General features: G+C 40.0%; 1 protein-coding gene across 6 annotated transcripts in view; it reads right to left on the bottom strand.

Moving 5' to 3' along the window:
- ADGRB3 (adhesion G protein-coupled receptor B3) overlaps positions 1 to 15668 on the bottom strand; it is a 604312-nt gene that overhangs the window by 301311 nt on the left and 287333 nt on the right. For all 6 annotated transcript variants that reach the window (XM_074947913.1, XM_074947915.1, XM_074947916.1 and 3 more), the window contains one exon: positions 2853 to 3047. In XM_074947913.1, the coding sequence (XP_074804014.1) occupies positions 2853 to 3047 (195 nt within the window). The remainder of the gene's footprint in view (positions 1 to 2852; positions 3048 to 15668) is intronic.

Genomic DNA, 15668 nt, shown 5'->3' with positions numbered 1-15668 from the left:
TTTGTTTTCCTTGACCACTATATCTCTCTCCTCTTTCTTTTCTCTTATAAATAAAGCTTTAGACATTAGATGCTAAAGGATTGGCAACGGTGTAATTATTGGGCGAGATCTGAGTTATACTTTGACTTGGCTATCTGATGAAATTGGTTTTAAATAACCACTCATCATTAAGTCTAATGTCTGGGTGGTGAAACAAGGGCTGGGATGCCTAAAGTGACTGTAATTTGGTCTTCTTGTTAACCAGTGTGGTGAGACAGAAGTTTTACTTTTGCTTCTGGCTTGGTATATCTGATAATAGAATAACCACCCATTCTGGAGTACGTCTGCCCTATTTCTCAGCAGTTTGTCCTGAATCTGGTATCCTCAGCTGTGACCCATTGAGGCAAGGTGATATCTGGTCATTCCCATAATCATCTAAAGTCTATAGATTATATCTATTGCAATATGTATTTATATTGATATTAATACTTGGCACAACCCCAAGTCTGCAGATAATAAAGGGAATACCCAGAAGAATGGAATAAATAAAATTGAACATTCTTATACACCCACAGCACTCCCTTCTAAGATTTAATTTGGCTGGCAGTCTGGAAAATGCCAGTAATCTAAGGGTAAATTGTAGTAAAATCTTTCTGACATTTTTGAATTATATAATTACCCAGAATTCATAATCTACTGTTCTGACATCAAACAAAATGCTAAATTATGACTTCTTGTGTTTTTTTTAAAACCTCATGTATGTATATAAAAGAGAGATAAAGAATTCTGTTCTTTATCTACTTCTTCTCAGGGAGATGAGTCAAGATTTGAGGATTTAATGAAAGGTCCACATTTATTTTCCTTAAATAAAACAGAAGATTTTTTTAAATTATAAAAATATCTTCTTAATTTTCATTGTGGTTTCTTTAATATTTTGTCCAGAAGCCATAGATTAGAAAGCATAATAATGTGTGGTAGGAAAACCAAGACATGAGATGTAATATCTGGAGGTGGTGAAATTTTGTCTGTCCCCACTGAAATCAATGGCAAAACTTCCTTTGACTTCACTGGGTCAGGATTTCACCGTATATCATTAGAAATCAATGAGGGAATTATTACTTAACATCCATATACTCGGAATGCCTTCACTCTACGTTTATATGTTTTCCAGAATGTGTGCATATGAGTTTTAAGTTTTATATTTATAAATTTACTAAATTTCCTATTTCTTTTGATCCTTCAGTATCTTTTTAGGGTGGGATTTTTAGGCTGGGATTTTTAAAGGACGCTATAGGAGTTAGGCATCCGACTCCCACCAAAATTCAATTATTATATCTCCTAATTGAAATATACTGAATTTACAATCTGAACTATAGTTTAGCAATATTTTTTGGCCATTTACTCCCCTGGTCCTTGCCCTCAGAATTTCTCTATGTTTCTAAAGGGAAAACAAATAAACAAACAAAAATTACTTTCTCCTGGCTAGGTCTACTAAGGATTTAAGGACCAGTTCCATCTCATTGATATCAGCACAAATTTTGCCAGTGATATTAATGGGAACAGAATCAAGTTCTTACTAATTTTGCTGAGCTGAGTGTGACCCCATCTGCTAAGTCCATAAACAGAAACCACTTATATCAAGCAGTTTCTCAAGGCTGTTTCTACCAAAAGTTTTTATAGTCTCTGTGAGCCTTGGAAAGGCTACTTTGGAGCTATTGAACTGAAAACAGTATGAATGATTTGTAGCAAAATAACTCCTTGTTTAAGCAGTCAACCTTTAAAAAAATACTCAAAACCACTACTGCCTTTCATGAAAGAAAGACAGATTAAAATTTGAATTTCCAGTCCAAACTGTTTTTGAGACATGCCAGTTTTTTTCCTACAAATTAAAAAGAAAATTCTCATTTTAATTCACCTCAAATTGGGATGCATATTTTTCCACTGGATGAAGGCCACACGCAAGAAATCTTAAAGGCACTATTTTATTTTGAGGAAAGAGGTTTGTGTATATGGGAGAGAGAGAAAAAAAGACAGAAAATTGGGAGTAGAATGGAAAGCTGGTTAAAACCTTAACTCTGGAGAAATTACTGTATTTCTAAAGGAGATCATACATTTTCAATTATATTTGCATACACACAAATACATGCTGTACATTAATCACATCATGATTATTTTATGAATTATTACAGAACCCTCCATTTACTAAGTGATATACTGCCTGTACACTGTTTTTTCTTAATATCTTCCTTTAAGTAAATCTGCATTCTGAGAAAAGTGCTTGTAAAATTCCCAGATGAAAAAAAAAAACTTATACCTTATTTGGGAATCCTGCCAAACTTTTATTTTTAAGGACTTTATATACTGAGACAGGCAGCACATTATGCTGAAATAAACACTATGGCCTCTGGCACAGGAAGAGTTAATCTAATATGCAAAATACAAAATTCACATCAAATGCACTATACATCACTCCTGTGCTCTTTTAATGTGCTTTAATCCTGGATAGATTTTCAAATGAAAGGAACTAGAATAAACAATGCTGCAGAACTGCTTGATGTAAAAAAATAAAAATAAAATAAAAATAGAAATAAAAAAACCACCACGACTGAGAATGGAAAGTTACTAGAATAATCATTATAAAAAAGACTTTTGTACTTTTGACACACTATGTTGTTCTAAGACGTTTGTTCACTTAAATGTAGCTGGGTCCTTTTTCCCTATTAGACTTCACCCTATTCATAATTAATGTTTACTGTGTTTCTATTACACCTCCTGAGCAGATTTAACTTGTTCTTGGGGCAAATAGATGATGCTGAACATTGACTAAATAACAGTAGCTGAATCATTACCCTGTTCTACAGAATTTCTCTTACCTGGACACCATCAGATGCAGGGATATAACTTGCCCTTTTAAATGTGTCTGTCACGTTTCTGAGAATTTCCACAGAAATCAGAAGATCCCCTGCATAAAAGTTTTTCCTCTGAGTTAAATCCAACAGTGTTTTGGTCACCTGGGACATTCCATCACCAGCCAGCATCCTCTGTCCTTTGGCCAGATGCTCTTTAATCTGTGACAATCAGAAGTGTGAAATAAATATCAGAACCTACTTTACTGCATTTAAAAATGTCTAAACCACAATAAACATAATATAATCCAAACATCCTTAGGAACTTCGAGAATCCCACTGCTCTAACAACCAATGTATTTTTTTTATTATTGATGAGACCAAATAACTTTAGAACAGGATAAAATGAAAAGCATGTGATTTCTCACCAACCATTAGATCATTTAGTTTGACCTCCTTTATATCACAGGCCATTACATTTCATGCCATTACCCCTGTATTGAGCCCAAAGACTTCTCAACGCCTCTGTTCCAAAAGAAATACATTGGGTTAGACTGTTTAACCTACGGGCCACAGTATGATCATGTATTTCCAGTTTTTCCAGAGCAGCAGCTGTAGAGTCATTGTCCTTGATTCAGATACAATGGTTCAGGAACCATGTGGGAACAAGGGCCAAAGCACCCCAAACGGTACTCTTTAAAAGTTTGCAGTACATGCTATCAGCCTTGCCAGCCCAGCTGGGCTGACCAGTATGGAAATGGAGGCAAGGACATGGACCCGTCATTGACCATCCTGTCCCCTTTAAGGGCACTAACATTATTAGAGGTGCAATCCTGGAACAAACCTTGTGCTCATGAAGTTCAAAAACTGTGAATAGCTCCTGTGCAGCAATCAAGGAGAGACGGCTTATTTTGCTCGCTCACCCTCTGCAGATCTGTGCAGGGCCAGTGAAAAATGTAGCCCATAGTGTGCATAGAGATGGAAGAATATGTCGACCCTTGGTTGGAAGCTGAACTTGTGGATTTCAAGTATTTCTAAAGTCAACTCAATGTTTAGGTAAGATGTGCAGCATATCACAAAGAGGGATGTCATAAGGGCAGCATGTGCTGAAAAAGAATGCCAAGGTTTTAAGAAACCTGCTTTTTGTACCATATGAAAGTAAAAGTTCCTCTGAATCCAAGATAAGTTGAAAAAAGATAAAGTAACCTGGACAGACCTTCACACTATCCAAGATAGCTACAGAGGCAACTTAAAAGCTAGCCGCAAAACTGACTGATACCACCTCTGAAAATATACTTTCAATTGCTTTTTATCTTGGCCTGATTACTGATATCCAAAGGAAAGAAGACTGATGTAATGCAACGTGATGGTGGCATGGAACGAAGGGGATAAATGTACCCTACATCACCTTCCACTGCTGCCCTTTGTTTTGTTATGTTTTAATTTCAAAGAAAGAAAAAAAAAACTGTAGCAAAAAATGCAGCACATGAAAAAAATCAGTAATGTTTTAAGGAAAGTGCTATATAAAGTGCTATATAAAAGTACATTCTGACACACAAAATTTAAATATTATTCACACTATAGTATAGTGTCATTTGGGCTACCCCCTTAAATGCTGTTGAGATACACTAGATACACTTGGCACAGCTGGGCGTTGGGTGCTCAAACGTGGCTGGCTCTAAGCCACTTTGTGGCTTTCCAATTCTGGGACGAAATCCCAGCAGAACTTAACAATCAGCCTCAGGCTGCTCCATGTTATGCCCAGCTGCTCCCAGGGACCTTTCCAGTATCAAGAGATTTCCAGAGTGCAGCAGCACCCTGACAATGCCCCAGGAATACTCTGGGTGTAGAGGCAGCCAGGGATTGCTCCTATTTTGGGGGGCAGGAGAGTCCTCAGTGGTTTTCATCTCCCAAGATATCAGCTGCTGCAGACATAACAGGGTAAGGATCTGATTCTATATGTTAACTACAAGAAAGCATTATTATTCAGTTTCAACAAACAAGTATTAGTAATATTAATGTAGGCAAATGAATTCTTTAGACAAATGTTTCAGAAGAATGCCTCCTTCAGTGTACGGAAAACTGAAAAGGGTAATTAGGCGAGAAACTTGTTTACAGAATTCATTTTCTTCAGTTTCCATCAGACTTAAGAGAGGGTTTTTAAAGTGAACTTGTAAGAAAACAAACAGTATGAAATGGGCATGAGAGAGGATAGAAGCGCTTGTGATTTAGGCACTGGACTGGGGGGTTGAGGAGACCTGGCTTCAATTCCTGTCGATACCACAGACTTTCTAAGTGACCTGGAGCAAGTCATTTCATCTCTCTATCCTTCAGTTGCTTGTCTGTAACCTTGGGATAATTAAACTTCTCTCCCCCATTGGGGTGACATGAAATACATCCATTAAGATTACAAATGCATGGGTGATGGGGACCATATAAGCATCCAGACAGATACTTGCACATGTTGGGAGAGACCAGATCCTGCATTGGCCAAAACCACCAGGGAAGGAAAATGATTCATGTGTACAAGACAAACAATATGTAATAGAGACACTGTTCTATCCCTTAGTTTGTTTACTACTGTCTTGGCTGTCTTAGCTGAACATCTGTAAGTTCACAATAACTGCTTTTCAACAAAACAAACACTGTGAATCCAAATACAGATTCAAGAATCCTTGTCCCTGGCCACGTCTTCCTTTCCCCTTTTATATTCCATGACACACACACTTGAGAAGCCACAGAACTCATAGTCAGAATATATAAGTTCTGTTCTTGACTGTGCTCCTGACTCTGTGGCCATGGGCAAGCTACAACTTCTCTGTACCCCTGCATCCCCACCGGTAAAACAAAGATAATACCTACAGTATCTACATAACTGAGAGATGGGGGCTCCAATATTAATTAGCTAGAGTTAAACTGGACTGCATGTTTGTTTTGCATACATCTCTACCTGGGCTACCTAGACATGGTTACTTCCTTTTGGAAACAGACAAGGACTGAGTGGGAAGGGTAGTAAATAGGGGGAGCCTTGTCTCCAGCCCTCCTATGTATGTGTGAGGGTGGTATGGTTACTAGCAATATATGCTGACATAAAATATTACTACCCCAGGATCAAGGGAAAGAAGAGAGGAAATTGTGGCTACAGCTCCTTCATGGAATGATCCTACTGTAGGGCCTAACAAGAAGCCCGATGGGCTGTGTCCTTGTGACAAATTGAGCCCTTGTGACAAAATCTAGCTGTGGTTACCAGCTGCCTAACCATATTATGTTTTTTGTAGGCTTGGCAACAGAGGAGAGTTTTAAGGAGGGATTTGAAAGAAGATGGTGAGATGGCTTTGAGTTCCCTGCAAACATCAACAAAGCCACCTGGCTGTCCTTTTTGAAGCTCTCCTTTGTCTTGATGCCTACTCAGCTACCCACTCAACAGTGGATAGCTGTGACCACTGCTTATCATGCGGACCATTATTGTCTTATTGTCTTGCGTTCCACTCATTCATGTATCCACTTGTTATCTTTCATCTTAGATTACAGACTCTCGGGGGTGGAGACCATCTTTGTTCAGCACCTAGAACAGTTGGATCTTGATCCGTGACTGGGGTCCTTAGGCGCTACCATAGTACAAATAATAAACAACACTAATCCCCTTAATGTCTTTAAAGCTCTTGAACATATAAGGCACTGTAGGGGTGTGTTTACACTACAGAACTTTACAAAACTGTAGCTGTACCAGTGGGAGCCTTAGCACAGACATAGCTCCCACAGCAAGACACGTTTTTACTACATGCTGATGTGGTGGTCAAAATGGTCCCAGCAGCAGGAGCTTTGCTGACACTATTGTTCTCACAGGCAATGGGATTTTATAAGACTAAAGAGTGGTAAGTATTAGATTTTGGGGCCAAATTCAGGAGTGGCATAAATAGTGGAAGAAGTTACAATATCATGAGGCAGTGAAAGTGAGTGCAAATGAGTGAGAGTTAGTGGAAAGGTGCAGCGGTAGACAGAAGAGCAACCAGCAGGAGGAAATAGGAAGGTGTAAGATACAGCAGCCCCCCCCCCCCCACCAATGTATCTTAGCAAAATATAATGTATGCCACCATTTACATCACCCCTGATTTGAGTCTGGGCTGCATAGCAAATGTGGTGTTTGTCTGCATGCAATGCAGAAAATGGTGCAAGATGCTGATTACCATTTCCATAACTGCACTTTGTCCTTGTTTCCTACTGTAGTATGGTTCACAAACCCCCTTTGCACCCTCTTTCTATGCCATGCAGGTTCACTGCTGTTGTGTGAAACAACTGAGCATATTTTCACAGTACTGCATGAATCCGCAGACAAATACCTTGAACGGATTACTAATGTTAGGCATGTAGCTGCTACACACCACTTTAATCACAGGCTAGATCTTCAGCTGGCGTAAACTGGCATAGTTCTATTACCTTTAATGGATCTGTGTAAATTTACACCACCTCAGGATCTGGTCCCAAAAGACTAGTACTCTGCATGTGTACTCTAAGTGACAGTCAGGCTTAATGGGAGTTAGATATGCCTAGTTATGTCACGCAGGTCTGTGAAAAAATGTAGCACTCTGGGCACCATGATTAGGCCGACCTAATCCCTAGCATAGCTGCAGCTAGGTGGATAGAAGAATTCGTCCGTCAACGTAGCTACCGCCTCTCGAACAGTGGATTAACTAATCAACCAACGGAAAGACTCCTTCTGTAGACACAGCTTCAGGGTGAGGATGCAGATTGTTCTCATCAGAAGGCCCAGACAATAAAGAGTTATATTTTTCTCTACATCCTGGTTATTGTCTATGCCACAGGATTATTCACTGCCTTCCATTGCCCAAGAAAGTTACTCTGGACAACACTCAAGGTCTTTCTAGCATTCTGTGGAGGTCATTTTTTAGTAGCCTTCCAGGCAAGCTCATTGAAAATAAAGTTTATGAGCCGAGAGATGGTGAAATGAAGCAGCTGTTAAAGTGATACTTCAATTGTCAGCCCTGCCTCTAGCAGCATGTACGGAATATCTACATACAGTACTTGAAAAAATTACTGAAATGTTTAGCTGGACATTGACTTAGAGTTCAACCTGCCTACATCCCTTGATTTGTCAGCATCTATGATCCATCTAAAGGGAATAAAAATTAACCTTGACTATGTCAAATCTCGGTCCCCAGTATCAAACTGATAATTTATATACAGTACTATAGTTACAGGAAATCTGAACAGTTATACTCAGTCTGAAAAGACTCCGAACAACAAATATTCAAATGATAGAAGATTCTAAGAAGTGATCAGTTTAAAGAATCACTAAGAATATTCCCATCCTTTATTTGTTTTTAATTTTGCCATTTGATGGCTTGAGTTAATGATTTGGTATTGTTAATACCATTGATGCGTTTTAATGTAGGACCCCTACATAAAAATAAATTAGTTGAAAGAAAAATATATCCTAAAATATTCTTTCTGATCTGCAAAAGACTTTGTTTTGTATCTTCATACCTCAGCTAGTCCTTAATGATAAATTAATTTAACATTAAAACTTTGTAGAGTCTTAACCTGTGGATTTCAATACACTTAGGGTATGTCTACACTGCAATGAGACACCCATGGCTGGCCTATGCCAGCTGACTTGGGCTTGTGGGACTCGGGCTAAGGGGCTGTTTAATTGTGGAGTAAACATTCAGGCTCGGGCTGCAGCCTGAGCTCTGAGACCTTCCCACCTTGCAGGCTCCAGGCCGAGCCAGAATGTCTACTCCACAATTAAACAGCCCCTTAGCCCAAGTCCCTTAACCCCACCCCAGGCAGCTGGCTCAGGCCAGCCATGGGTTATTAATTGCAGTGTAGACATATCCTTAATGAACATTAATTAATTAATTTATCCTCACAACACTCCTGACATATCATTATTATTATACCAATCTTATGTCTAGAACGAATTGAGGCTCAAAGAGGTTTTATCCAAAATTATCAAATATGAGTTAGGCACCTAAGTAAATGGCCTAAAAATACATCTGTGTCTTTTATTGACCCATTCCAGTAGGCATATATGCCATTCTAGGCTGCATTGAACTCATTCAGCATAGCTGTGTTTAACTTTTAACTTGGTGTCTCTGCAAGGAATCTGTCTCTTTGAGACTTAAACTGAGGGAGAGAAACACATGTTAACATTCCTTAATTTAGTTTCAGGAATATGAAATCAAAGTTCCATATACTTTTCTTTCAACTAATTTATTATTATTTTATTAATTATTAGGGATTTTTAATGGAAACAAATCGAGTCTAAAGTAGTTTTTAGAGTCCAAGAGTATTACTCTATTTGTATTATTTTTTAAAAACATCATTATGGTAGCACCATAATAATAACTCAGGCAAACGTACAGAACATAAAAACACACAGAAGAACATGCTCCTCTTCCTTGCATATTTACAATCTAACCTCATATAGCAAACATCTCTTCCTTTTTGGCATTAAAAGGCATTTATTAAAGGGATTGCTAATGCAATAAATAACTTTTTCCAAATACATTATAGTGAAATGAGTTGGTGGTGCCAGTCCAGGTCATAGTACATAGCTGTATACTTAAAAAACCACCACTGCAATTTGCACTCTTATAAAAAATGTCATCAGAGACTAAGAACTTAATGGATATGGAAACTGAATTTTCTTCTTTTCTCTAGATCCGTGGTTCGCAACCAAAGGTACCTGTACCCCTGGGGATATGCAGAGGTGTTCCAGGGGGTTGTCAGCTCATCTAGATATTTATCTAGTTTTACAAGAGGCTACATAAAAAGCACTCGTGAAGTCAGTACAAACTAAAATGTCATACAGACAATGACTTATTTAAACTGCTCTATATACTGTACACTGAAATGTAAGTACAATATTTATATTCCAATTTATTTATTTTATAATTATAAGATAATAATTAGAAAGTAAGCAATTTTTCACTCCTAGTGTACTTTTGTATTTTTATGTCTGATTTTGTAAGCAAGTAGTTTTAAAGTGAGGTGAAACTTGGGGGTACGCAAGACAAATCAAACTCCTGAAACAGGTACAGTAGTCTGGGAAGGTTGAGAGCCACTGCTCTAGATGTGGTCCATCTTGGTTATGACTGGAAGCTCATTGGAAGAAAAATGTAGAAACTGCCACTGTACCTGTTCTGTGGAGTTACTGGATTCTCCTCTCACATGCATCAGGTTTACACCAGTGCAACTCTATTGTCTTTAGTGAACTTACTCTTGATTTGCACTGGTATAAATAAGAGGAGAATTGTTTCCCCTGTATAGAGCATTTCTGCCCCTGGTGTCATTCAGTTACCAGTTTATTGAAAGAAAAAGGAGTGTATGAGCATAGATGCCCCCACACAACATACATAGTACTACACATAGTTCATTGGCAAGCTGAATCTTTGCACATAAACCAGACGAACTGTATGTGTTTAGTGCTTACCGTACAGTGCATGTTGCAGAAAATCTCAGAAAATCAGCTACTGCCGGTGCTGCTCTTATATATTTTTAGATGAAGAGTGAGAATTGCCCAGAGGGATCCTAAATTCTAATTGCCCTCCCTCTATCCCCCCAATAGGAGGCTTTCATAAGATTTTTACTACTCTCACCCATTCCACAGTCTTCTTTTTATTATACTATTATTAAGTGCTTTATTGCCACTAATTCCAGCCCTAGAGCTCTGGCCTTCAAAGAAGCATCATGTGCAGCTGCATTCCCCTAGGATTGATTTTGACTACTACATACAACTGCACAAATATAGTAATTGGTTTCTGGGGGGTCTGCATTGATGCATTCCTTAGTACAGATGGCCATGAGTAAGCTTCTACATTTAAGTTCTTCCACAACATTTATCAATAGGAAGGTTGTAGGATTTTTCTCTAATAGTGGAAGACATGGCTTTGGGGGAAACAATCACAACAGGAACTTCCATTTCTTTTCTTTTTGTTTTTTCCTTGTTGAATTTGTCACTGAGTTTGTTGAACCGGTTTATATGATGTTTTAAGTATTGCCACTTAGAACCTCAATTATCTGTGATTAATTCAGCTCACATTGGAATGCTGTGTGAGAGGTGGTTGGGTTTGTTTTTTTTTTAAACCAGAGGGCATGTCTTAAAGTTTTTGCATTCTCCATGTATAATGCAAGTTGACAGAAGCAGGAGTTGAGGGGAAAGAGAATGAGGAGTCTGAAAGGTTTGTTTTCATTTTATGACAGACATAGCATTGCTTGCTGGGTAAGTCTCTCACGGCTCTTCATACTGAGGGAACTGCAAAAGCTGGGGGGTATAGAGAGGGGACATACTTCAAATAATTTGTCTTTTTTTTTTTTTTTACACAGTAAGTCCTGTTTATCAGGGATCCTCCTTAAGCTCTCTCTCTCTCTCTCTCTCTCTTTCGTTAATATAGGCATTTATGCATTTATTTGATTATATATTGACGTGGTAGCTGAAATCCTAGTCATCTTGTTTGTGTGTACAAGGTAATCAAAATTTGGCCCTATTTGAGTACATTATTATTATATTACAGTAGTGGCCAGAGACCATAAATCAGATTGGGACTCCATCATGGCACATTCGATGCACAGCAAAACCACGGTTCCTGCTCCAAAGAATTTACAATCTAAGTACAAGATGAGAGACAACAGGGGGAAACAGCAAACAGGTAGGGAGAGCAAAAGGTAACAGAGGGATAATTATGTTAAGTGTAATGTACTGTAACAATTGTTTTCCAAGAGCCTAGCCAAATTCCTGAAATCGTCTGCCAGGTACATTACAGTGAACAGTTTTACTGTGGTGATAGACTTTAAGGAACAACTGCATGAGTGCTTTCTTTATCTAGTTCTTAAATGGCCTTCATCTTTCTTTTCCCCTCTGTAGTGGAGTTCACCTGTCGGCTGCAGTGTTGGTTGGCTCAGAATATCAATGTGATCAGGGAGCACGCAGAGCTGATCACTGCTGTAGCACAACTCAGCATTAGGGAGCAGCAGCAGAAACAACAGGAGAAAAGTTCACTTCACTTTTTTTTTTTTTTTTTTGAAAGCAGACGTGATAAGAGGGATTGGGGATGGTGAGGCAGGAACCGTTATTGATATTATGTGGGATTTAAAGAGAGGAGGTACAGAAGGAAGGCAAGGACATGCCTTTGGTGATATCAACCACCTTTTCACCCTTCAGATCCTGGCTGCCCTGGGGAATGATGTGGTGCCTGTTGTAATATAGAAAGCCCTGGAGGCCTGTATAAGTTACAGGAGACTCCTGGGACCAGTCAGTATCTCCTGCACAGCCCTGTGTTCCAATCCCCAAGCCTCACCCCAGCACACCGGGGCTTGTGAGGGAATCCTCAGGAGACAGCTTTCTGGGTGTCTCCCACAATATCTGTATTGGGGAATCTTCCCACAGCCAGAGTCAGCACTTTTAGGGCCCTTTTATGCCTCTCTGGTCCTTTCATACGGCCAGCCCAGGGGCAAAAGCAGGGGTCAGTCTTTTTTCCCCTCAGTCTTTCTTTTAATGTAGGATTTCTAGAGGAAAGAGGGGACATAGCACTTGGAGGGGAAGAGGGAACATTTATTTTTTACTTATTTGAATGTATATTAGAGCAGCATTTCTGAAACTGGGGACTGAGGGGTTCTGAGGGTACTCCAGGGGGTCCACAGGCAATGCTGATCAACTCCTCCCCCTCCCTCCCTTAACTCCAAATGGGGAGATTTTAGGTGCTAAAAGTCCAGCGGTGCAATGGGGCTAAGGCAGGCTTCCTGCCTACCCTTGCTCTGTGCCACTCCCAGAAGCAGCCAGCACATCCCTACGGCACCTAGGGGAGGGGGAACAGGGGGTCTCCACACTCTGCCCCGGCCCCGAGCTCTGATTCCGCAGCTCCCATTGGCTGGGAACTGCGGCCAATGGGAGCTGTGGGGTAGGTGCCTGCGGGCAGGGGCAGTGTGTGGAGACCCTCTGGGCCCCCCGCCTAGGAGCTGCTGCCAGAGGGATGTGCCAGTCACTTTCGGGAGCTGCCCAAGGTAAGCACTGCCCAGCCAGAGCCCGCACCCAAACTCCCTCCCAGAGCCCACACTCTGAAACCTCTCCCGCACCCAAACTCCCTCCCAGAGCCCCCACCCCCCTCTTGCATCCCAATCCCCTGCCCCCTGGTAAAACTCAGTAAGGGTAGGGGAGAGTGAGCGATGGAGGCAGGGGGATGGAGTGAGTGGGTGGTGGGTGGGAAGAGGTGGGGTGGGGTTTTAGGGGAAGGTGTGGAGTGGGGGTAGGGCTTGGGGCTGAGCATGGGGGCTTGGGGGTCCCTGAAAAATGTTAAATCAAAATGGGTGTTCTCGGGTTGCTAACGTTTGAGAACCACTATATTAGAGGGATTAAATGAGGCTTCAAAGGGATTACTTGCCAAGAAACAGGAAGAGCTCATCTTTACATTTCTCTGTACCGGATTCTGAAGCTCATATGTGAGGAAAAACTCTCTGCATCAATACTTTACTCTGCCAAGAAAGGGTGAAAAGAGGGTAAGAGAAATGAGCCAACACTGGACTTCTCCATTACTTCAAGTCCATTCCTCTTCCAGGGGAGGAAGGGAGAATTCTCCACAGCAGGTTTGCTCTCTGCACACTTGTAGTTGCTAAATGGTAGCCAGTAGTTGCCTTTTTTTCTTGATCCTGTTTTTCTCTTTCTTCACCTGCGGCTGCTTCCTCCTTCAGTTCACCACAGTGGGGACCCAGAGACAGGAAATGAAGGGAAGCAAAATGTGCAACCAGGGAAAGGAGGAGCACTGATAGCACTGATCAAGTGTTTCGAGAGATGAGGGGAAAAGGGTACGCTGCAACCTCTTCCCAAGCTATGAAGGTGATAGAACAGGGTCTACTGCTGCAACTCCCTGAGCCCACAGGCCTGGGAATGGGAAGATGATTCAACATGAACCAAAGTATGAGTGGGATGGGGCAGCAGTAAGGAGGAGTTGCTGGTGGGAACTACAAGTTCAAATCGCTGCAAAAAACCGAGTCTGCTCTACCCTGCAACTATGTAAAAAGAGATGAACCAGTGAACTAGCAGAGGAGGCAAAACATTGTCTGGAAGCAGAGCAGTCATTTCATCGAGGAATACACTGACTGGCTGATAAGCTGCCCTTGTAATATAATTTGGAAAAAATGAAATCAGCTCTAATGAGCTGCAGCTGAGGCAAATCATTATTCACCTCAGAGTCTGTTTGATCAAATTATATTTCAGCCTACCATTTGCAATATAATCAATAATATTGCTGAGCAGGAAGCAAAAGCAAAATTATGGCATGAACTAGAAGGAGTAGAAAAGCAATTTTATGGGATATATTTTCATTTTCATATGCAAAAATTCACCTGCGTAATTCCCAGTACACTAGGATGAGAAGATACTCATGTAAGCAAACTTGGGAAATGTCTAGACGATAACACTATAATGTGAATTCATAATTGGTTAAAAGACCATGCTCAAAGAGTAGTTATCAGTGGTTCTCTGTCAAACTGGCAGAATGGATCTAGTAGGGTCCTGCAGAGGTCTATCCGGTACTATTCATGATTTTCATTAAGGTCTTGGATAACGGTGTGGAAAGTATGCTTATAAAATGTGTGGATGACACCAAATTGGGCAGGGTTGCAAGCACTTTGGAGAATTCAACCTTGACAAATGGGAGAATTAGTCTGTAATCAACAAGATAAAATTCAACAAAGACAAGTGCAAAGTACTATGCTTAGGAAGACAAAATCAAAATGGGGAATAACTGGCTAGGTGATAGTACTGCTAAAAAGGATCTGGTAGTTATAATGGATCACAGATATGACTCAACATTGTGATGCAGTTGCAGAAAAAGGCTCATATCACTCTGAAGTGTTATTAACCGGAGCGTTGTATGTAAGACAAGGGAGGTAATTGTTTTGCTCTACTTGACACTGGTGAGGCCTCAGAGTATTTGTCCAGTTTGGGGCACCATACTTTAAGAAGATGTGGACAAATTGGAAAGTATTCAGATGAGATCAACAAAAATGGAAAAAATGTTTAGAAAACCTGACCTATGAGGAAAGGTTAAAAAAGCTGGTTATGTTTAGTCTTGAAAAAAGAAGACTGAAGAGGGACCTGATAACAGTCTTCAAATATGATAAAGAGGATGGTGATCAATTGTTCTCCATATTCATTGAAGGTAAGACAAGAAGCAATAAATTTACTCTCTAGCAAGGGAGATTTAGGTTAGGTATTAGGGAAAAATATCTAATTATAAGGACAGTTAAGCATTGGAATAGGAAGCTTTTAAGAACAGGTTAGATGATCACCTATCAGGGATGGTGTTGGCATTTTTGGTCCTGCCTCAGCATATGGGGCTGGTTTAGATGATCTCTCAAGGTCCCTTTCAGCCTTAGATTAATCACTTGAAACTAATCAGTTATTTCTTATGTGAATCTTTGCTCCCAGACTCCCAAGAGTTAACCATTTTTCTAACTTCATCTCCTCTTTAGAATAAGAGCCTGATTTTCATGTATACATGCTTGATTCAGGAGATTAATTACCCAAGTTGGCACAAAATACTAGTGTTTGGCATCTAAATGCCTAAATATGAAATTTTAGTCATCTAAATTTGAAAATTGGGCTCCATTCATTCTTTAAGTTAGATTTAGAAAATAAGAAGCAACAATGGAGAGATTTTCAGATATTTCTGATGACATTCAGAAAGCAAGACATATTGATTATGTGCTTTCCTAGACATCACTATTTATAGCATTTTCAGCACAATATACACAACTTATGCAGTCTTTGAATGGCCAAGAGCCACTTCAAGGAATTTCACTTTAGGTGCACAAGTTATTCTA

Source organism: Natator depressus, chromosome 3 (assembly GCF_965152275.1).
Source record: "Natator depressus isolate rNatDep1 chromosome 3, rNatDep2.hap1, whole genome shotgun sequence".
NCBI lineage: Eukaryota > Metazoa > Chordata > Testudines > Cheloniidae > Natator > Natator depressus.
Note: the sequence above shows the minus strand (reverse complement) of the source record. Positions and strands in the feature narration are given on the sequence as shown.